The 22,713-nt window shown below is 43.9% G+C and overlaps 3 protein-coding genes and 1 non-coding gene across 7 annotated transcripts in view; 1 reads left to right on the plus strand and 3 right to left on the minus strand.

Annotated features, from left to right (window-relative positions):
* DIP2C (disco interacting protein 2 homolog C) overlaps nt 1–22,713 on the minus strand; it is an 840,898-nt gene that overhangs the window by 533,155 nt on the left and 285,030 nt on the right. The gene's annotated exons all lie outside the window — the stretch shown is intronic.
* IDI1 (isopentenyl-diphosphate delta isomerase 1) lies at nt 6,067–14,785 on the minus strand. Of its 2 annotated transcripts, XM_050805471.1 has the most exons (5): nt 14,240–14,785; nt 10,348–10,520; nt 9,655–9,747; nt 9,034–9,164; nt 6,067–7,573 (listed from the first exon to the last, which is right to left on the minus strand). In XM_050805471.1, the coding sequence occupies exons 1-5, from the start codon at nt 14,365–14,367 to the stop codon at nt 7,256–7,258; spliced, it is 843 nt and encodes a 280-aa protein (XP_050661428.1). In that variant the 5' UTR covers nt 14,368–14,785; the 3' UTR covers nt 6,067–7,255. The 2 variants fall into 2 exon arrangements, with proteins under 2 accessions (XP_050661428.1, XP_050661429.1); XM_050805472.1 differs by lacking the exons at nt 10,348–10,520; nt 14,240–14,785 and adding an exon at nt 13,659–13,713.
* On the minus strand, nt 8,695–8,757 carry LOC126963467 (U7 small nuclear RNA). Its single transcript, XR_007729101.1, has one exon. It is a non-coding gene; the product is annotated as a U7 small nuclear RNA (small nuclear RNA).
* Nucleotides 21,570–22,713, plus strand: part of WDR37 (WD repeat domain 37) — a 74,859-nt gene continuing 73,715 nt past the window's right edge. Inside the window, exon 1 of one of the 3 annotated variants that reach the window (XM_050805469.1) lies at nt 21,570–22,288. The gene's annotated coding sequence lies outside the window, so the exon portion shown is untranslated. The remainder of the gene's footprint in view (nt 22,289–22,713) is intronic. The other 2 variants (XM_050805468.1, XM_050805467.1) reach the window with 2 other exon arrangements.

Raw genomic sequence — 22,713 nt, forward strand, 5'->3', positions numbered from 1 at the left:
TTTGCCCAGCAAGCTACTCCACTGCTGCTCCGCTGTCTTTTGCAGGAACACTCTTAGAAAACACCCTTCATGCTCACTATATCCAATTCCTTTCTCCAATATTTCTTATTCCTTTTCTCACATTTAAAACTATCAAGTAACTTAACCTAAATTATTAAGTACAATTGTTGTTGAGCTGTTCAAATTTTCAGCTCCTATCAACAAAATGCCAAAGAACAAGCTTCTAAGATAACCACTTCCTGATATTTGATAGCATAGGTTAAAATTTCTGTAAATATCTTGAGAGATTATATTCAAATCCACGTTAGAAAATGGTGATCAATAAAATTTTGGCAGTGAGGAAAATAAAAATAACTTTCCACAATAGGGACATTTTTATCTATATAAGTCAAGAAAGAATTAACACTTAAGCTATGATCACAAAAAATGAGGCCCTTGATCTTATTGGGAAAATTTGGAAGAGAATTAATTTTAGGAGGGCATCTGTACATTGGTATAGTTTCTTGTAATAACTAAAAGAAGGTATTCTTTTTTCCTCTATTTCTTCGAAGTGCTTATGAAGGACTGATAATATTTCTTGTTTATTTTTTATTTTTTGAGACAGAGTTTCGCTCTTGTTGTCCAGGCTGGAGTGCAATGGCGCGATCTTGGCTCACTGCAACCTCTGCCTCCTGGGTTGAAGTGATTCTCCTGCCTCAGCCTCCTGAGTAGCTGGGATTACAGGTGTGTGCCACCACACCCGGCTAATTTTGTATTTTTAGTAGAGAAGGGGTTTCATCATGTTGGTCAGGCTGGTCTCGAACTTCTGACCTCAGGTGATCCACCCGCCTCAGCCTCCCAAAGTGTTGGGATTACAGGCATGAGCCACCGTGCCTGGCCAATAGTTCTTCTTAAAATGTTTGGTAGAACTCATTAGTGAGGCCATTGGCCCTTGCCTTTTCCTCATGGGAAGATTTTAATTACTATGCTTTAGCTGGGTAATGCAAAGATGTACCTGCACTATTTCTGATTTTAGTCATTTATGCCTTCTCTCTGTTCTTGATCATTCAATTTTATTTTTTAAAAATTTTTACTTATTTTTTTTTTTTTTACCAACTTTGTTGCTCTTTTTCTTTTCTTTCTTTCTTTTTTTTTTTTTTTAAGACGGAGTCTCACTCCGTCGCCCAGGCTGGAGTGCAGTGGCCGGATCTCAGCTCACTGCAAGCTCCACCTCCCGGGTTTACGCCATTCTCCTGCCTCAGCCTCCCGAGTAGCTGGGACTACAGGCGCCCGTCACCTCGCCCGGCTAGTTTTTTGTTATTTTTTAGTAGAGACGGGGTTTCACCGTGTTAGCCAGGATGGCCTCGATCTCCTGACCTCGTGATCCGCCCGTCTCGGCCTCCCAAAGTGCTGGGATTACAGGCTTGAGCCACCGCGCCCGGCCTTTTTTTTTTTTTTTTTTTTTTGAGACAGTCTCATTCTGTTGCCCAGGGTGAAGTGCAGTGGTACAGTCTTGGCTCACTGCAACCTCTGCCTTCCAGGTTCAAGCAATTCTTGTGCCTCAGCCCCCTCCCCCTGCCTGTCCCCAATTCCTCCTGCCGAGTAGCTGGGATTACAGGCACACACCACCATGTCTGGCTAATTTTTGTAGAGATGGAGTTTCACCATGTCGCCCAGGCTGGTCTCAAACTCCTAGCCTCAAGTGATCTGCCAGTCTTGGCCTCCCAAAGCGCTGGGATCACTAGAAGCTTTTCAATTTTTTTATTCCAAAGCTATCTAATGTAGTTTTTGCCTCCTGAAATCACTTATATATAAACATATTGCCTGCAAAGTGGGTCACCGTGTCACGCCTTGGGTTTCTTAGGACACAAATCAACTGGCACCTGCCTGGCCAGCAGGTCATGTCTCTCAAATCAATCTGCAAACCATGGTCACAGAGCCAATCACAGTCTTATAGCTTTCATTGTAGCTTCTCTGTGGAATATTTTCAAGGACATATGTGTACTTTAGGATGTTCACATGTCATGATTAAGTTGTAAATTTCAAAAATTCTAAGAATGCCTATTGTTGGCCAGAAGCATAAAAATTTCAGAGATTTTAAATAAAAGCATCTTTCAATCTTACTTAAATAGGTCTATGAAGTCTCCTTCTCTTCCTCTGGAAAGTAACTTACGGGCGGTGAAGAACACCGTCCATAATGAAATTGAGAAGGGCTGTTCTCCCTGGGAACGGTGAAGAGCACCGTCCATAATGAAATTGAGAAGGGCTGTTCTCCCTGGGAACGGTGAAGAGCACCGTCCATAATGAAATTGAGAAGGGCTGTTCTCCCTGGGAACGGTGAAGAGCACCGTCCATAATGAAATTGAGAAGGGCTGTTCTCCCTGGGAACGGTGAAGAGCACCGTCCATAATGAAATTGAGAAGGGCTGTTCTCCCTGGGAACGGAAAGGTCAGTCTTTGCGCAACGAACAGCCGAAAGCCAGGAACACAGGCCTCCCCAGGCCTCTTGGCCGCCTGTCAAGCCTCCTCAATACAAAATTCACATGGAACACGTTCTCTTCTATCTTCTTTTCCTTCTTTCCTCCCTTTAGCAAATAATTATTGAGTGCCAACTATGTTCTGGACACTGTTCTAGAACTTCTGTGATAAGAAACAGAGACCCCAGCGGTCATTCTCTGCTGGGGCCGATGGCTCTCAGGGGCATCCTTCAAAACTGGGCCCGTTTGATTCTTTAAAAAAAAATAATTTCCAGTTCCTCTAAAAATTATGTCATGACTTTTATCTCCTTGATGTTAAGCTTTGTGTCTTAGGTTTGTGGCTGCTGACAACATTCTCTGGGCCCTGAAGTCACTGCCACTGGCTCGTGTGCTGGCCACTTGGTCGCGCTGGCCTGTCTCCCACCAGGTGGACGCCCAGCGAGCTCTGAATGCTACGTATGACAAAGATATGGGGGATGTTTGGAGTCTGTGATGTGCTATTGTCCTCCAGATAATGGTTTTCTGCAAGAAACTAGAGAAGTAACTATCTCAGATTTCCCTAATAAGAACAGGTTTTGAGCCAATTCTAGGCTGGCCCTAAATTCCTCTTCCTAGCATGTGAAGCCTGGGACGCTCTCTGTGGGCCCTGCCCTCGGCAGCTCTCAGCCCTGGTCTCTGCTCCCCCATTCCTGTCCAGCTATTGGAAGCACCTCTCCGTTTCTCAGCCTCTCTGCTCCTTTACTGGAACTGGGCAGTGCCCCTTGGAAAAAGCAGCACAGGTTTTCTTCTCCTAGATTTTGCCCTACACTTTTCAGAGCTATCTGATGCACAAATTGTTTCAATCAATCCTAACATATTCACCCATGTAATTAACACCCTATCAACACAGCAAATACTTTCAAAATCTCACAAGGCTCCCTGTGCCCCCGGAAGTAGCCTCTATTCTTGCCTACATCTTAATTGGTTTCGCCTGTTTTTGACCTTTATTTCACTGGAATCACATGTGCCTTTTGTATCCAGTTTCTTCCACTCAAGACTGGGTCTGTGGATTTACTCACACTGCTGTGTGTAGCAGGACTGCTCCCGCGGCATGACACCATCCGATTGTGCGAACACCAAGGCTGATGGAATCACGGCAGATGTTCTGCAGGGGCGTCCCTGGGCTAGAGACTGGACATGTAGTAAGGAGCTCCGTGAGAGAGCGCAAGCCCGGAACCCACACCGTATCATCTACTTATAGGACAGTGCATAAAAACCTAGGAAACACCTAGTTTCTCAAAGTGACAACAAATGTGTCAACAACTTCCCAGCTCAGGAATATGCTGCATTAGTTCTCTGCTAAGTTAGTAAAATGGAAACAGAAGGCAGAACCATCCACATTGATCTCCCGCCAGGTCCGACTCCTTTGACTTTAGCAGATAGTGGCCAACAGCTCCACGGTAGCAGATGTGCTGCTCAGCAGTTACTTTCTATTCTGTCAACACTTGATGATGTTGGTCCTTTAAATTTGGGTTTTAATTTGCACTTACCCAGCGATTAATGAGGTTAAGCTCCTTTTCATGTTTAACACCCAAATTTTAATAGACTTTATTCTTTAGACCAGTTCAGGTTCACAGCAAAATTGGGTGGAAGGTAGAGAGTTTCCATAGATCCCCAGCCCCTCCACACACACAGGCTCCCCCACTATCAGCATCCCCATCAGAGTGGTCCATTTGTTACAGCCGATAAGACGTCCATCAACACATCGTTATCACCCGGAGTCCAGTTTACTTGAAGCTTGCTCCTGGTGTTGGACAAATGCATAATGACCTATATCCACCATTTTAGTACCATTCAGAAGAGTTTCACTGCCCTGAAAACCCTGTGCCCTGCCCACTCATTCTTCCCTCCCCTCTCACCCCTGGCTTTTTACTGTTTCCAGTTTTCCCTTTACTGGAATGTTGGAGAATTGGACTCTTTCAGGATGTAGCCTTTTCACGCTTCTTTCAGCAACATGCACCTAACTTTCCTCCTTGTCTTTTCATGGCTTGGTAGCTCATTTCTTTTTAGTGCCAAATAACATTCTACTGTCTAGATGTATCAGTTTACTTATGCATTCACCTACAAGAATTTAAAATAGAGAAGAGAATGCAGTGTTGGAGATTTACATTTGGGAGTCTAAACCATGTATGTAGTAAATAAGTATAAAGTATGTGTGAAAATTGTAAAGTAGAAAGCTGTCAGGATATTTGAATACACACAAATATACACTTCACGCTGTAAAATGTTAGAAAATGTGTAAGTACATACTTAGGGCTGAAAAAGCACCTAGAGAGGAAGGGTGAAGAAGAGGTGTACCTGAAATAATAAAAAGAAAATCCCATCTGTCAAGAGGGGATCTAGAGTACCTCATCCCATGAGGAACTCCCAACCTTAGTGAGAGTCCAGCAGACAGATCCAAGTGAGAGGATGAAACCACTGCATGAGCACCCCCTAGGGAGCAGGTGGAGGGCAGTTCCCACAGGGACCCACTGCGGGTATGACCTGGACTTGTCCCCTAGGGGGCAGGTGGAGGGCAGTTCCCACAGGGACCCACTGCGGGTATGTCCTGACCTGGACTTGTCCCCTAGGGAGCAGGTGGAGGGCAGTTCCCACAGGGACCCACTATGGGTATGACCTGGACTTGTCCCCTAGGGAGCAGGCGGAGGGCAGTTCCCACAGGGACCCACTGCAGGTATGACCTGGACTTGTCCCCTAGGGAGCAGGCGGAGGGCAGTTCCCACAGGGACCCACTATGGGTATGACCTGGACTTGTCCCCTAGGGAGCAGGTGGAGGGCAGTTCCCACAGGGACCCACTGCAGGTATGACCTGGACTTGTCCCCAGGTGCCAGGGCCAAGTGAGAAGAAAATGTGCCTTCCTTCCTATTACACCATTTTCTGTTTTGGTCTTGTTCTCTTGATAATATAGGTAGGGAAGCAGAATCAGCAATTATATAGAAAGCCACCTCTACTTTGTCCTTAAAGGAGTTGGCAATGGTTTGACCAGAATCAAACAAGTATATATTTTGAAGACTAAGAATTTAAAACAGTTTAATAAAAAAAAAATTATAGATATCACTTAGCTTTCAAGTTCAAAACCAACACATCTGCCTTTGGGGTCAGAAGTGGTTACATCTAGGAGACGGATACTCCTCTTTATCAAAGATGAAGGAGTTCTAAATCACCAGGTCAAAAGACATTCCTACTTAGATTTTCTGGATGGCATCCTAGTAATATAACAACAGTAATATCTAACCCTTGCTAAGTACTTACAAGGTGCTGGGTAACAGTCTAAGGCTCCAATGTCCAATTCAGTAGCCATGGCAACTCATAGTTCTTACGTAACTAATTATATGTGGCTTTCAGCCTAAAACTTGCTAGAAAACTAAAAAAATCAGAATCAATATTATAAATGCAACAGAAACTATATAGGCAATATCCTATTAGCGTATCAAAATTTTAACAAACTAGACACAGTATTAAAATGCAATTTTTTTTTTACTTTTCAATAAAACACTTGCTAAACAGTCTTGTCTGAAATTATAAATTGCCCAAAGTTAACCATAAATGAATCATTCTATTGAATTTAACATTTAACTTTGTAAGAAATAAATTTTTATTTTTCTCCATTATCATACAGCATTTAAGAATAATAAAGCTGTCTTGAGATTTCAAATTTGAGATATCTATGGCAAGTTTATAAAAGTACATTGATCAAGGTACAATTTTTAACATTAATATACACATTCCATAATCTCAATCTATTTAACATGAACATTGGCCTTTGTCGTTGTTATTTTTTTCTCCCTACAATATTTCCTGACTCTATAGGACAGCGGTTGACACTGTCCCCCAGGGGCATCTGGCAACATCTGGTATAACTGTGGGTGTCACGGGAGAGGGATACAAACAGCATCCAGTGTGTAGTCCAGGGATGCTGCTCATCACCCTATAATGCACAGCATGGAACCCTCCCTACCACAAGGATTTCATCCAGCCCAAATGTCAACAGTATCAAATTTAAGCAACTCTTATCAAGTGGGACACAATTCCTATTTTATGAACACCTCTGTGCCCACTGTAATTCTGAAAACACAGACTTTGCTAACTGGTAAATACTATTTAAAAGAAGATTTAACCTAATCAATATCACTTATCAAAAGCAATGGTTGACTTTAAGTATCAACATGTTTCCAGAATGAATAAACCACACAATCAACTCAGAATGATACAAATTAGGGTCCATATCATTTAATTTCCTTTGAACCTGCTCTGCTAATTTAATCTGCTAATATGAAAGTTAATTAGGACTGTTTTGAAGGAGTGAGACAAGAGTTTCCTTTGCACATTTTTCTGAACTATGATAAAAATTTAATGATATATAAAGCACCTGGCAAATAGCAAGTGCTCTGCGAGTGCTCCGGAAATGTTTATCACAGCTTACTAAACACACAGGGTTTCACTTATTTGTTCAAATTTCCCGTAAGTATGTTATCTGCAAAGGTTAAATTAAGTTTTAGTTGCTGTCTCTCATTTTACAATAATCTCTTACAAATGTTGCTTAGAAACAGAACACATATCCAGGGCATGTGATACAAAATTATAAGTTAGTTTTTTCCACACAAGTTTTAAAGTATCAGTGTATATAACACATTCATGATAGTATTAAATGATAGAACTAAATTTAATGATCAATTAATGATAGAACTAAATTTAAACTGAAAAAGTCATTCTAAGTTTGTTAAGTAGAGACATTTTTCAGTAATCACTTACCTGCATATTCACATTCTGTGTATTTTCTCATGGTCAACAAACTGATTCAAATGATTTAAGTTATCCCACCATTTAAAGAGAAAAGTCTCTGCAATAATTTGAAACCATGGCGTTATCTTAATTTCACCATTGGCTGCTTTTTTCAGAAGTTCTTTTAGTTCTTCCTTGGACACATAACAAAAGCTTTTAATCTCATTGGGATCTGGATTCAGAGTGACATTCTTCCTCACAAACAAAATGTAATCAATTTCATGTTCACCCCAGATACCGTCCGACTGAGCTTTGTAGTGAATTCGTGTCAAATAATTAATTTCTTCTGGAGGAACCTAAGACATTAAAAAAAAAAAAGTAATTAAAACATTGGCCACGGCCGGGCGCGGTGCCTCACACCTGTAATCCCAGCACTTCAGGAGGCCGAGGCAGGTGGATCACGAGGTCAGGAGATCCAGACTATACTGGCTAACAAGGTGAACCCCATTTCTACTAAACATACAAAAATTAGCTGGGTGTGGTGGCGGGCGCCTGTAGTCCCAGCTACTCGAGAGGCTGAGGCAGAAGAATGGTGTGAACCCGGGAGGTGGAGCTTGCAGTGAGCCGAGATTCTGCCATTGTACTCCAGCCTGGTGACAGAGCCAGACTCCATCTCAAAAAACAAACAAACAAACAAACAAACAAACAAAAAAACCATTGGCCACAGTAACAAAAAAAATCTAAAATTAGCTCACTGTATTACAGCAATATCTTGAACAGGAGTATAGTTTTAGGATTAGAACTTTTAAAGCATTAATCTCCTATCAACAATATATGGAAATCTTAAAATTACATACGGAAAAATGATTATATTAGTAGTTTCAAGTGCTTGCGTTTTTTCCTGTAGGACCAAAAAGATAAGTTTTTTTTTTTTTTTAATGTTAAAAAAAAGGGGCAGTCACTCAAACTAGAAATGTGACATTCTTCTTCTTTCTTTCTTTTTTTTTTTCTTAAGACAGAGTCTTGCTGTCGCCCAACCTGGAATTACAGCGGCATGCATCAGCTCACTGCAACCTCCGCCTCCCAGGTTCAAGCGATTCTCCTGCTTCAGCCTCCTGAGTAGCTGGGATTACAGGCACGTCCCACCATGCCCGGCTAATTTTTGTACTTTTAGTAGAGACAGGGTTTCACCATGTTGGTCAGGCTGGTCTCGAACTCCTGACCTCGTGATCCACCCGCCTCAGCCTCCCAAAGTGCTGGGATTACAGGCATAAGCTACCATGCCTGGCCCGACATTCTTCTTTCTCATATTTTAAGATTGCTTTTTGGAAAATATAGATAAGAAAAACTTTATTTATCCAGGTCTTATTTAAGGGGGACAATTCTAAGAAAAAAAATTATTTCAATTAAACGAACTAGATTTATGGTTTATATTCCTAAGAATTTCCGTAAGAAAACCTTCACCTTTTTTTGTAGGGGGGGAGTTTCAGGTGAAAACTGGAAAACCTGCTAGTTAAATTCTACAAGAGCTGTAACACTTGAAAATATTCATCTTAGATTTGATCAATTATAGAAATATTCAACCTTATATAGTGCTTAACTGATCAATCCATCCCAGTATCGAGCTAAGTTTTGACAAGTGATACTAAGAAATTAAAATTTAAATAATCTTTATTCAAGATGGTTTGTGGGGCTAACTCATAACTCAGGAGGTTACCAAGCAGAGAACTATGTTTGAATTTAAAACTTTTATTAAAAACCTTTTAAAAGTATGTTTGGGTTTCAGCTTGTATGGTTGTGTAGTAGAGCCGGTTACCTCTTCCAAGGGAATTCCTAGCTCAGCTTTCAGCCGCCTCTGTGCTGCTCGCCTCACTCCAAGGGCGTCATTTTCCTCAAGCTCGCCTGGATTACTTAATGGATGACTACAACAAGTATTAGTAAAACAACCTGGAAAATGTTAATACAGAGACAGATCAACTTTTCTTCAAAGTAGGTCTGAAAGATCAAGAAAAAGTTTTATAAGTAACTGAAAAATGAAACATTTTTTAAGGATTTTAAAATGAGTTATAAAGGCCTATCAGTAATTATTTTAAGGATTTTAAAATGAGATATAATGGGCTATCAGTAATTATGTTGTGAAACAGACTACATTTGTAGGTAAGTTCCTTATAATGCTTCTTCAACCAAAAAAGATCAAAGTGTAGATAATACAGATTAAAGATAAATATATAAATCATACATATTGCCCAATCACTTACTAGTTCTTATTTTTTCTTGCTGTTGTATTAGGTTGCAAGCATTGTGTAAACCTAATTTATGTAGAATATAAAACTATGCCATTCACAGGATTTCCTTTGTGACCGTGGCTCCAAGAATTCAGAATGATAAAAAGTCAAGTTAATGTACAAACAAAATATTGTACATTAAATGTACTAACCTGGAAAAGTAATCTTAGCATCTGATCTTTGCTGTAGCAGAAGCTTATTTTCGGTGTTGAATAAAAAGACACTAAAAGCTCGATGCAATAATCCTGAAAGCAAAAGAAATAACAATTACTTTAGCCTTAAGTACCAGTTATTTGCTGAATTCTCTCCTTGCAGTTCAGAATAACATTAGTAACTTCCTGCTGCTTTTGCTTTTTCCCATGGTTTATCCACATGCATAGTCTCTGCATGACTATGGTGAGAAAGAGCTCTGCACTGGGCAGGGAAGTTGACCGTCGAGTGAAGGAAATGGTGATGCTGGTGGCCCCTTTCCTGCAGTCAAGTTCCCTATCAAGGACATTCAGTTCTCGGAAAGTGGTGAAGGCACACTCTTCCCTGCATGGTGCCCGCCTCTCTCCATTCTCTAGAAATATTAGAGGCTAGGCTGCTGCTGTATGTCAGGGTTAGTCCCTCTTTTATGAATCCAGAATAACTCTGAAGAAGCCGAGTAAAAAGCGTGAAGAGAAATGGCTGTAACAGAAAGACAGCAAAGCAGATGCTAATGACTACACTACTTAACGAGCTGGAACCAAAGAGAAAATACGGTATTATTAAAGCCTGCACTTCCTTGAACAGAGTGCTCTTCTCAGCAAATGGGAAATGCCTACACAAATAGTGTTATAAGAAAGACTATTTCAAAGCAGCACCTTTCTCAATGTTCTCATTCAGGTGACAATTCTTCTTGGTCTCAGCCCCAATTTTATTGTCATTTTCATCAATAAGGATACACATCTCTGCCAGGAGTTGAACCTGTTGCTTGTCGAGGTGGTCAGTGTTTATTTCAGGCATCATTACAAAATGTCTGATCTGTCCTAGAACACTAATATTAAAGGAAAAGAGAAAGAAAGGCCATCATATATTTTTCTGAATGTCATATAAACACAGGTTAATAATGATGTTGCTTCCCCATCTGCAGTTGTACCACTCTGCATCCCCACAGGGACCCCAAGAATGCTGCCAGCTGGCTGCTCAGCGCTATCTCGGTCATCATTTCTCCTGCAGGTTTCACAGTTGGCCTTTTACCACAGTCGTGCTCCTAAAAACCAAGCTCAACGTTCCACTCTAAATTCTTGACCTCTGAGCTATTCTGCAGCACTTGATACTCTATCCTTTTTCCAGTGTGCTTTTCTTCCCTGGTTTTTGGCCCCAACCTAACTTTTCGTCCTGCTTTTCCACACGAGCTTCTGTAATCTCTAGAATGTGCTCCCACTGCTGTCCTGAACTGTTTTTCCCACTGCCTGTCTCTGCATAGTTGCTCAAGAATGCCACAGGCCAATCTTGGCTGAAATCCATTTTTTCAAGGCACAATTTATGTGTCAGACATTCAATAACCTTTCTACCAATTTCACAGTAAGACTTAATCCAGTTTTTCTCAACCCAAGCTCCTGATCAGAAAAATGATTTGTATGAGTTTTGTCAATTTCCCCCAGGACAGTACTTAGCTGATATCATTCTAGATAAACAGGAGAAGACTTAATTCGTTATACTCAATAGGTGCTTTAAGGCAGTGCTTGGCAAGTTTTTTCTGTGAAGGGCCAGATAGTATGAACTCTGCCTCTGTAACACTAAAATAGTCACAGGCAACAGGTGACCTGGGCAATATGTGAACTGAGTATGGGTACAGGCCAATATTTATGGACACTGAATTACAACTTAATTTTCATGTGTCACAAAATATTGATTCTTCTCCATCCATTTAAATATGAGAAAAACACTCAGCTCACAGGACGTAACAACAGGCAGCAGGCCAGATTTGGCCTGTAGGCCACAGTTGGCCCATCCCTACCTTAGTGAAACAAGCATTAATTTTCTGAACCCCCATTAATCCCTCCCATGTGATTAAAATGTAAAGCACTTACTAGGGTATTTTCAGTATTCTGACTCACACTTTTACATATCTATATCCAGCAGCATCTACGCTCTCTAACCTTTGTATCCTTCAGGGCACCTTTACATAGCCTGACCTTGAAGTTTTTTATTCCCTTTTTTCTTCTCCTTTATTTCTGAATGAATTATATATATACATACACACACACACACACACACATATATATAGAGAGAGAAAGAGAGAGAGACAAAATCTCACACTGTTGCCAGGGCTGGTGTGCAGTGGGGCAATCTCGGCTCACTGCAGCCTCCACCTCTCGGGTTCAAGCGATTCTCCTGCCTCAGCCTCCCGAGTGACTGGGACTACAGGCATGCACCACCACACTCAGCTAATGTTTGTATTTTTAGTAGAGACGGGGTTTCACTATGTTGGCCAGGCTGGTCTCGAACTCCTGACCTCGTGATCTGCCCACCTTGACCTCCCAAAGTGCTGGGATTACAGGCACGAGCCACCGCACCCGGCCTCTACACAATATATTTTGAAGATCCCTTGTGCTCTACTTTCTATGTGACTTTATTTCAAATATATAGATTTTACTGAAATACTTTTTTCTCTTTTAGAGGGAGTCTCGTTTTGTTGCCCAGGCTGGAGTGCAATGGTGCAATCTCAGCTCACCACAACCCCCACCTCCTGGGTTCAAGTGATTCTCCTGCCTCGACCTCCCAAGTAGCTGGGACTACAGGCGTGCACCACCATGCCAGGCTAATTTTTGTATTTTTAGTAGAGATGAGGTTTCACCATGCTGGCCATGCTGATCTCGAACTCCTAACCTCAGGAGATCTGCCTGCTTTGGCCTCCCAAAGTGTTGGGATTACAGGCATGAGCCACCATGCCCGGCCTACTGAAATACTTTCAACAGAGTTCAAGCATACTGCAGAATGTACACAAAGTGTTTAAACAGCTACTTAATACAAAGTTCTAGACCCACATAGGGTCTGGGATGTGTATGTGTGTGCGTGTGTGTGTGTGTGTCAGGAGTCAGTGATGATGGAGATACTGATAGCTAATACAAAAAATCTGAAGTAAGGTTAATGATGAAAACAAATCAAGAGGGAAAATAATGTGAAAAGGAAGTTGACTTCAGAGTTAGCCTAAATTTCTCAATTTTAGAAAGATTTCCAACTTCTATAGGCTAGTTTTATATACAGTCATCCTTTGGTATATATGGGGGTTGGTTCCAGGACCTCCCACAGCTTCCAAAATTAAAGGATACTTTAGTTTCAGATATAAAATGGTATAATGTTTGCAGATCACCTGTGTATATCCTACTGTATACAGACATGTGTCACATGATGGTGTTTCCATATACTACAGACTGCATATACTACAGTGGTTCCACAAAATTATAACAGAATTGACATATTCCTATTGCTAATGATGTTGTAGCCATTGCAACATCCGAGCACAACACATCACCTTTTTTATATTTAGACACACAAATACTTGCTATTGTGTTATGACTGCCCGCATTATTCAGCACAGTAACACACAGTCCAGGTTTAGGCCTGAAGCGACAGGAAAAATAGCCTAGGAGCCACTGGCTACACCACACAGCCCAGCAGCTCCACTGCCTGTCTACACCGCACAGCCCAGCTGCTCCACTGTCTAGGTCTGCGTCAGCACACCCTGCTTCCACAAAGATGAAACTACCTAACAATGAACTTCTCCAAAGTATCCCTGTTAAGTGATGCGGGCCGAAGGTTAAATTATCATCTGTAGATGATCTTATAATATCTAAAACATGTAAATCCTACATAAATAGTTGTACTATATTGTTTACAGAATGTCTGTATATGTTCAGTACAGATGAAAATTTCTTCCAAATATTTTATAATGTGCAGTTGGTTAAATCCATGGATATGAACCCCAAGGACACAGTAGGCCAACTGTATCTCGGCTCACAGCAGCCTTCCCCTCCGCCTCCCAAAGTGCTGGGATTAAAGGCGTGCACCACTGCCCAGCTGTAACGACAATTGCTCTTTCAGGATTTTCAGAATTCATATTTTAAAACTAAGCTTCATAATAACAAGATAAAATGAATACGTCTATTTATGCGTTTAAAGATAATACCACGTAGCAGACGCGGGAGCACATCACCCAACTCAAGAAAAAGGCCTAGTTCCATCTATGCGGTGCTCCCCATCTCTTCTCCTGCTCCATTCCCAGGAGAAGCGCCTTGAATGTGTTGCTGTCACCCCCTTGCACGGACGCAGGTGTATGCACCCGCGTCACACGCGTGGACTCGGCACGGGGAGGCCGGCGTCGTCACGCTCGTGTTTCTGAATTCTCTAAGAGGAGACTCGCAACTCTTAGTCTCCTGCGACTCGGTTTCCAATTCCACGAGTTCCTAAACCTCAGGTTACTGTGCGCAGACGACGATCTTTTCCACTGACAAAGAATGGCAACGTCTTCTTCGCCCCAACCCACGCCTCCGCCTTCCACAGGGCGCGGGCGCCCACCACAGCCCGGGACAGCCCGGCCTCGCTCCAGTTCGGGAGACCAATGCCGCCGTCCCCAGATGTCCAGGCCACCGCGCCGAGACCTCACGGGTGGCCCAGACCTCGGGCCTCCTCCCCGCCCCGTCCCGCAGCTCCCCGGTGCCACCCTGCCCCTGTCTCCCGAACTCCTGCCCCTACGCCCGTCCACAGTACCTGATCGGCCTCCGGCCACAGACACCGGCCGGTTCCGGAGCGCGCCCACTTTGAGCGCTGTCCGCAGCGCGCACCGCCCACCGGGCCGCGCAGCCAATCGCCCGCGCCAGCGCCAGTCCGCACCACATTGCTCGGCCAATTGGCGCCCGTACACGCCTGACGTCACAATCTCGCCAAGCGTCGCGCGGTGGCGCCACCTCCGTGGCCTGTGGCGCCACCTCCCTGCCTGTGGCAATCGCAGACGCGCGAAGCACCGGGAACCTGAGTTGTGAGCTGGGGTTCCGGCCGCTCCCGAGGGGGTCAACACGCCTCACCCCCAGCTCCGCAGAGGCAGCGTCCCGCGACTGGGCGGTGCCCGAGACACCAGCCGCCAGCCAATCACGGTTTCGATTCTGGCGTGCGAGCCCGAGGCGCTGCGAAGGGTGCCAAACGTCAGACGTCTCGAGGCTCGCGTTCCGTGGAACCGAGCCCTCCCGGTCGGAAGGCGCCCGCGCGGCTGGGCCAATGGAAACGGAGGAAAGGCGGGACGTTACTGCTGACTGGCTGGTTGGGAATCCCCCCTCCCGAGTTCCGCCGCTGGGACTACGGCGTTTGGCTGCAGGGCGAGGTTTTGCACGTCTGGAACGGTGGTCGTCTGCGACCGGGACGAAGGCGGAGCGGAGCCGCGAGAGGGGCGGGGCGTTCCACGCTATGTTGGGAGTGTTCGCTTTCCGGGTACACGACAGGACGTGCCAAATGGTTTCATTTTTTGAGACAGTTTTGCTTTCGTTGCCCAGGCTGGAGTGCAATGATGTAGTCTCCGCTCACAGCAACCTCCGCCGCCCGGGTTCAGGCGATTGTCCTGTCTAAGGCTCCCAAGTACCTGGAACTACAGGCATGCGCCACCAAGCCCGGCTAATTTTGTATTTTTAGAGACGGGTTTCCCCATGTTGGTCAGGCTGGTCTGGAACTTCTGACCTCAAGAAGTGATCCACTCGGCTCAGCCTCCAAAGTGCTGGGATTACAGGTGTGAGCTACCGCGCCTAACCCTCTAAACCTTTAAATAATCGTGAAATGTACTCGCAGCTACAGCGAATTCAGCTGTTTCCTCTACCTTTTGTGTGGAATTTAAAATACTGAACTTGAGATGAACCTGGCGCGCACCAGTTCTCAAACTTCTTGGTCTCAGGACTCTTGCACACTCTTAAAATGTACTGAGGACCCTCAAAAGCTTTTGCTCACTGTTGTTTGCTACTGCTATTTACTAATGTAGAAATTAAACATATTAAAATATTCACTTAAAAAACACATGACACTAAGTTACATTTTTATTCAAAATCTTTTCCAGACAAAAAAATAGACTGATTTTGTTTTACACGTTTGCAGATCTCCTTCATGTCTGGCTTCACACAGATAAGAAAATCTGGCCTCCTGCATGCGCAGCAAGTCCTCATTGCTGTCAGTGCGTTCTTGGGAATTACTTTAAGTGAAACAACATATAGCAAAACCAATTTTACCAGAGGCTAAAAAATAAGGATTAAGTTCCTAAAGCATACTTTTGGCCACGGAAAAAAAAATCACTAAGCTTCTAAAGGCCATTCTAATGTTAAACATTGAAATAAACGTGAGCTATACATACATTTAAGAAAGATTAATAAAAAAGATAATTACTACTTAATTATTCCAGTTCTGGGTCATGTGTAGCTGAAGCCTATTTCAGTAGCTCAGGGCACAAAGAGGGAACCAGCCCTGGACAGGACGCCATTCCATCACAGAGCCACTCACACACCCACACTCAGACTGGGGCAGTGAAGACACACACCAGTTCACCTCACGTGCACACCTCTGGGATGTGGAAAGAACTGCGGTACTCAGAGGAAACCTATGCAGGTGTGGGGAGAACACGTAAACACCACAAACACAGTGCCACTGGCCGGGAGTCTTTTTCTCATCCATGTTACAAAGAAATGAATGAGCACCTGCTGTATGCAGTTTGAAAATTGAGAAGTATTTTTTAATAGCCTTTTCAAATTATCTTGGTTATTCTTTTTCGATACTACTACACCAAAACACGAGTGGTGGATTTTCCAATTACTATTTGGAATGTGAAACCACTTCGATGGACATTTTATACTCTTGTTACATTAAAACTCATTATTTTTGACTGTAACTCCAATGTCTATTTTCCTATGCATGAGGTTGAAATGTCATGCATTGGTCATTTGGAAAATATTGATTTACTGAATTAAATAAATCTTCGAAATGCTAAAACATTTCATTATTCAATATCAAACAATCATATTGTTAATATCACTAGTAATCTCATCAGAAAAGCTTTTAAGTATTGGGAAGCTGGCTTAAGTATTGTAGCACTGGCGTCAACATAAAGTCACCAAGTTCTTGATGGTTTTAAGTTTTTTTAATTTGAATTTTTGCATGAAAATTCAAACATTATTGGCAACAAGTACTAAGAATTATGTTCCTTGAGGTGGCACGAACATATTTATTTTCACGAAAATGTCTGCCAAATATCTAGGTTTGAGTACCTCACTTTATCTGTCAGTTCTTTCCAGTAAAGTGGTATTTCATGAAAAAAGCAGCTAGTTAGTTCAGCTTACAAAACAAACGTTCCCACAAGTTGTTTTGGAGACAACAGTCATAATTCAGTATGTAGCAGAAGTGCTTTATGTGTATTTTCCATTTTGTTATAGAGAATATTAGATGTGTATTGAATGGTCTAGATGATTAAAGTTAGTATTTTTTTACTGCTAACCATCAGCTGAGCCTTCAGTGAGTCATAATCTTTTTGCTGGTGGAGGGTTTTGCCTCAATGTTGATGGCTGTTGATCAAGGTGGTGCTTGAAAGTTGGGGTGGCTGTCGCAGTTTCTTAAAATAATAATGAAATTTGTCACATTGACTGACTCTTCTTTTCATGGAAGGTTTTTTTTAACCCACAGGAAAACTTTTTTTTTTTTTTTTTTTGAGACAGAGTCTTGCTCTTTCGCCCAGGCTGGAGTGCAGTGGCGCGATCTTGGCTCACTGTAACCTCTGCCTTCTGGGTTCAAGCAATTCTCCTACCTCAGCCTCCTTAGCTGGCACTATGGGTGTGCGCCACCATGTCCGGCTAATTTTTGCATTAGTAGAGCTGGGGTTTCACCATGTTGGCCAGGCTGGTCTCGAACTCCTGACCTCGTGATCCGCCCATCTTGGCCTCTCAAAGTGCTAAGATTACAGACGTGAGCCACTGCACCCGGCCAGGAAAACTTTGAAAATTGAAGTCAATCCTCTCAAACCCTGCTGCTACTTCATAAACTAAGTCTCTGGAGTATTCTAAATCCTTTGTTGTCATTTCAACAGTGTTCACATCTTCACCTGGATTAGGTTCCATCTCAAGAGACCACTTTCTTTGTTCATCCACAAGAAGCAACTGCTTATCCATTCAAGTTTTATTATGCTATTGCAGTGATTCAGTTACATCTTCAGGCAGCCATAGACTTACAAAATGTATTTCTTAAATAATGAGACTTGAAAGTCAAAATGACTCCTTGATCTGCGGGCTGCAGAAGGGATGCTGTGTTAGCAGGCATGAAATCAACATTCATCTCCTTGTATATCTCCATCAGAGCTCTTGGGTGAACAGGAGCACTGTAAATCAGCAGTAATATTTTGCAAGAAAATTTTTTTTTTTTTTTTTTTCCTGAGCAGTAGGTCTCAACAGTGGGCTGAAAATATTTAGTAAACCACACTGTAAGTAGATGTGCTGTCATCCAGGCTTTGCTGTTCTATCTACACAGCAGAGGCAGAGTAGAATTAACATAACGCTTAAGGACCCTAGGATTTTCAGAATGATACATGAGCACTGGCTTCAACATAAAGTCATCAGCTGCACTAGCCCCCTAGCAAAGGTCAGCCTGTCCTTTGGAGCTCTGAAGCCAGGCTTTGACGACTCCTCTCTAGCTATGACAGTCCTAGGTGGCATCTTTTCCCAAAATAAGGTTGTTTCAACTCCAGTGAAAACCTGTGGATTAGCAAAGCTGCCATCATCAGCGATCTTAGGCAGATCTCCTGGATGACTTGCTGCTTTATCTTGCACTTGCACTTTTTGTTTTTGAGATGGAATCTCACTCTGTTACCCAGGCTGGATGGAGTGCAGTGGCGCAATCTTGGCTTACAGCAACCTCCACCTCCTAGGTTCAAGTGATTCTCCAGCTACTCAAGAGCCACTGTGCCCGGCCCACTCTTACATTTGTAGCTGGGACTACAGGCGTGTGCCACCACACCCAGCTAATTTTTGTATTTTTAGGGGAGGCAGGGTTTTACCATGTTGGCCCGGCTGGTCTCAACTGATCTACTTGCATTGGCCTCCCAAAGTGCTGGAATTACAGTCATGGTTGGCCTATCTTGCACTTTTGTATTATAGAGACAGCTTCTTCCCTTCAACCTCATGAACCAACCTCTGATAGCTTCAGATTTTTCTTTTGTAGCTTCCTTACCTCTCTCAGCCTTCAGAGAACTGAAGAGAGTTAGGGCCTTACTCTGTATTAGCCTTTGTTTAACGGAATATTGTGGCTGGTTTAATCTATACAGACCACTCAAAGTTTCTCCACATAAAGCTGTTTTATTTTCTTATCATTTGTGTATTCACTGGAGGAGCACTTCAAATTTCCTTCAAGAACTTTTCCTTTGCGTTCACAACTTGGCTGTTTCAACATGCCTTCCTCAGTATGCTTAATCATTAATCATTTCTAGCTTTTGATTTAAAGTAAGAGATGTGCAACTCATTCTTTTATGAAACACTTAGTAGCCATTTTAGGGCTATTAATTGCCAGATTTTTTTTTTTTTTTTTTTGAGTCAGGGTCTTGCTTTGCTGCCCATGCTGAAGTGCAGTGGCGTGATCATGGCTCACTGCAGCCTTGAACTCCTGGGCTCAAGCAATCCTCCTGCTTCAGTCTCCCAAGTAGCTGGGACTACAGGCATGAGCCACCACCATGCCTGGCCCCTAATTTCAGTATTGCCGTGTGTCAAGGATAGGGAGTTCTGAGCAGAGGGAGACAGATAGGGAGGCAGCTGGTCAGTAGAATGGTCAGAACACATACAACATTTATTGACTCAGTGTGCTGTCTTATATAGGGGTGGTTCATGGTGCCCCCCAAACAATTACGACAGTAATATCAAAGATCACTAATCACAGATCACCATAACTGATATAATAATGGAAACATTTGAAACATTCCAAGAATTACCATGACACAGAGACATGAAGTGAGCACATACTGTTAGAAAAATGGTGCCGATAGACATGCTCCATGTAGGGCTGCCACAAATCTCCACTTTGTAAGAAACATGATACCTGTGAAGTGCAATAAAGTGATACACACGAAAACAGCTGTGCCTGTTACATGAGATATATATGTGTGTGTGTGTGTGTGTATATATATATAACTTAAGAATGATTATAAAGCAACATGTCAAACAGGTTATAACACTATAGTGAACTAACCATCCAAGTGTTTCAGGCACAGTTAAAATAATCAGTAATGAGGACAATGACAGGATACCTAGTAAATCTTAATTCCCTATCAAACTATGCTCATAAATGAGTCTTAGTAAATTCAGCATTGTTGCCCTGTGTCAGGGACAAATTACATGTATTTTGCATAGATGGACATGGGACAAGATAGAAATTGGTTTTCTGAGACAAGATTCCCTGCAGCTTCTGCATGAGTATGTAATTGGATACCAGGATTGCAATTGTAACTTTTTATAATTTCGGCTAGTTTTGTGTCTTTAAAAAAAATTATACTGGATAGTTATTTCAGGATACAGGGTGTTATGGGTTAAATTGTATCCCCCCCTTCAAATTCATGTGTTAAAGACCTCACTTCCAGTATTATACAATGTGACCTTATTTGGAAACAGGGTTGTTGTGGATAGGATTGGTTAACATGAGGTCATATTGGAGCAGGGCCTACCCTACTCCAATATGACTGATGTCCTCATAAAAAGAATGCTAAGTGTGCAGACAGACACGGACATGGAAAACGTCATGTGAAGACTGGTAGGGATATGCTGCCACAAGTCAAGGAATGCCCAGACGCTGAGAGCATTAACAGGCTCCCACCACAGCTTTCAGAAGGAACCAATCCTGCCAATACCTTGATTTTGGATTTCAAGTCAGACCTCTGACAATAAATGTTTAAGCTGCCTAGTTTGCAGTATTTTGTTACTGCAGCCCTAGCACATTAACAGTGAAAAGAACATGGGCTCTGATGTCAGCCTTTAGTCTTTGCCCAGATGCACTGTTATTTTTCACTTTTGACAAGTAATTTCAACATTCCCATGCTTAAAATTCAATTCAGAGTAACTTCTACTTTATTGGATTCTTTTGGGGATTAAATTAGTTACAAAAGATGTAAGGCGACTGACCCTCAAAAAATGATTTCTTTCCCTTGTTCTGTGACAAGTCATGCACTGTTATTTTCAGTGACTTTTGTGGAATCCTAAATATATCAAATTAAAAAATTACATTAACGATATTCTTGGTGTTACCTGACTGTGGTGCAGTGCTGCAAAATAAAATCACCTATTAGAATGTGGGTTAGATGGGACACCGCGATTTATAAAGCTTTCTATTTGTTGCTATGCCCAGCAGAATGTCTTTGCATACCAGGCACTAAATAAAATCATGTTACTTAAATGTCACAACCTCTAAAAGTTTAAAAAATGACTTCTCTAAAGTCAAATATTTTTTCCCTGGCGTTCCTCTTACAGAATTGTTTTTAGTGATAAAGTTTTATTAATATACTTAATGCAGAAATAACTTCACTTTTTTTTTTTTTTTCGGTAATCTGGATCCCCTAAATAGAATGCTAAATTTGTTTCTCGTGCAACAAACAAGTTACCGCTTCTGACTCTTCTTCTTGAGCTTCATTTTTGTTTTTGTTTTTTTTTTTTGAGACGGAGTCTCGCTCTGTCCCAGGCTGGAGTGCAGAGGCGCGATCTCGGCTCACCGCAACCTCCGCCTCCCGGGTTCAAGCGATTCTCCTGCCTCAGCCTTCTGAGTAGCTGGGACTACAGGCGCGCACCATCATGCTTGTCTAATTTTTGTATTTTTACAGAGATAGTGTTTCACCACACTGGCCCGGCTGGTCTCGAACTCCTGATCTCGTGATACGAACGCCTTGGCCTCCTAAAGTGTTGGGATTACAGGCGTGAGCCACCGCGCCCGGCCTTGAGCTTCATTTTTAAAGGAAGGAGCAGGAATGTTAACCTACATAGAAAAAAAATGCTTTCACGCCTTTGATTTACTCTAGGCGCGGCTAGAGCTTTCTGCAGAGCGTTGAGACGGCTGTTTACGTAAAGACCATCATGCGGCGTTTCCAACCTAGATTCTAAGAAAAAAGCGGCCCAAGTCCCACCTTTCGCAGGGAACAGCTGATTCTGTTTTTCCTTCCCAGCCAATGGTGATCAAAAGCTTCAGGACGCGGGTGAGTCACTGCGGAGGAGCCGAACACTGACCGCACCGTCCCCGCCAGGCTACCGGGCGGCCGGCAGCACAGCCCCGAGCGCAGACCGCCCCGGGTCTCAGGCCTCAGGCGGACCCCACCGCAGGCTCGCTACCCTCCCGCCTCGGTTGCCAGGCTGCGGGGCAGATGGACTCGGAGCGCCCCGCCGGTGAGTAGCTACGACCTCCGAGGCCACCTCTCGCGACCCGCTCGGCGGCAGGAGTAGGTGACCAGGATGGGGGCGTTGGCCCAGCAGCCGAAAAGGGTCTCCAGCGCGCTCGGACCCCTCGGGGCTGCGGGGCGGAAGCTGGGGCGTGACTTCCGGTGCCGCCGGGTGTGGGGCGGAGGTGTGGGGCGGCTTCCGGCGGCCCCAGAGGCGCGGGACTTCCGGCGCCGCCGGAAGTGCATTAGTGCTAGGTTGGGGTTGTGGGGTCGGGGCAGTGCGGGGACAGCCGGTGTCCTGCGCGTCTTCGGGTCAGTACTGGGGGCCGCGTCGTAGGAACTCACTGGCTGTGCGCGACCCGGGCTGGCTCCGGGGGTGGCGGGCGCGGCTGCTGTGACAGGTGAGTGCCGCCATCTTCCTACCTGTCGGGCGCCGAGTCCTTCCCCGGATGCCCCGAAGAGGAGTCGGGACACTGCAGGGCTCAAGGGGGTGCAGGGGCAGTCGGGGCATAGTGGGGGATGGGTGCAGGTGGGCTCGGAATGCAGAGGATCCATGGTGGTGCAGGAGGGGTCGGGTCCCTGGAGGGCCCGTGGTGGTGCAGGAAGGGCGGTGGTGCAGAAGGGTTAAGGGTGCAGGAGAAGTCGGGGCGCAGGAGAAGTCCGTGGCGGTGCCAGAGGGACCAGGGTGCGGGAGGGATCGGGGCCCGGGGCAGTGCAGAAGATGTCGGAGTCCAGGAAGAGTTGGGGGCGCTGGAAGGCCCGGGGCGGTGCTGGAGGGGTTGGGGGCAGAAGGGTTCGACCCGGGGTCTCTCCCCTCCCCCTTTGC

The sequence above is a fragment of the Macaca thibetana genome, chromosome 9 (genome assembly GCF_024542745.1).
Source record: "Macaca thibetana thibetana isolate TM-01 chromosome 9, ASM2454274v1, whole genome shotgun sequence".
Taxonomy (NCBI): Eukaryota; Metazoa; Chordata; class Mammalia; order Primates; family Cercopithecidae; genus Macaca; species Macaca thibetana.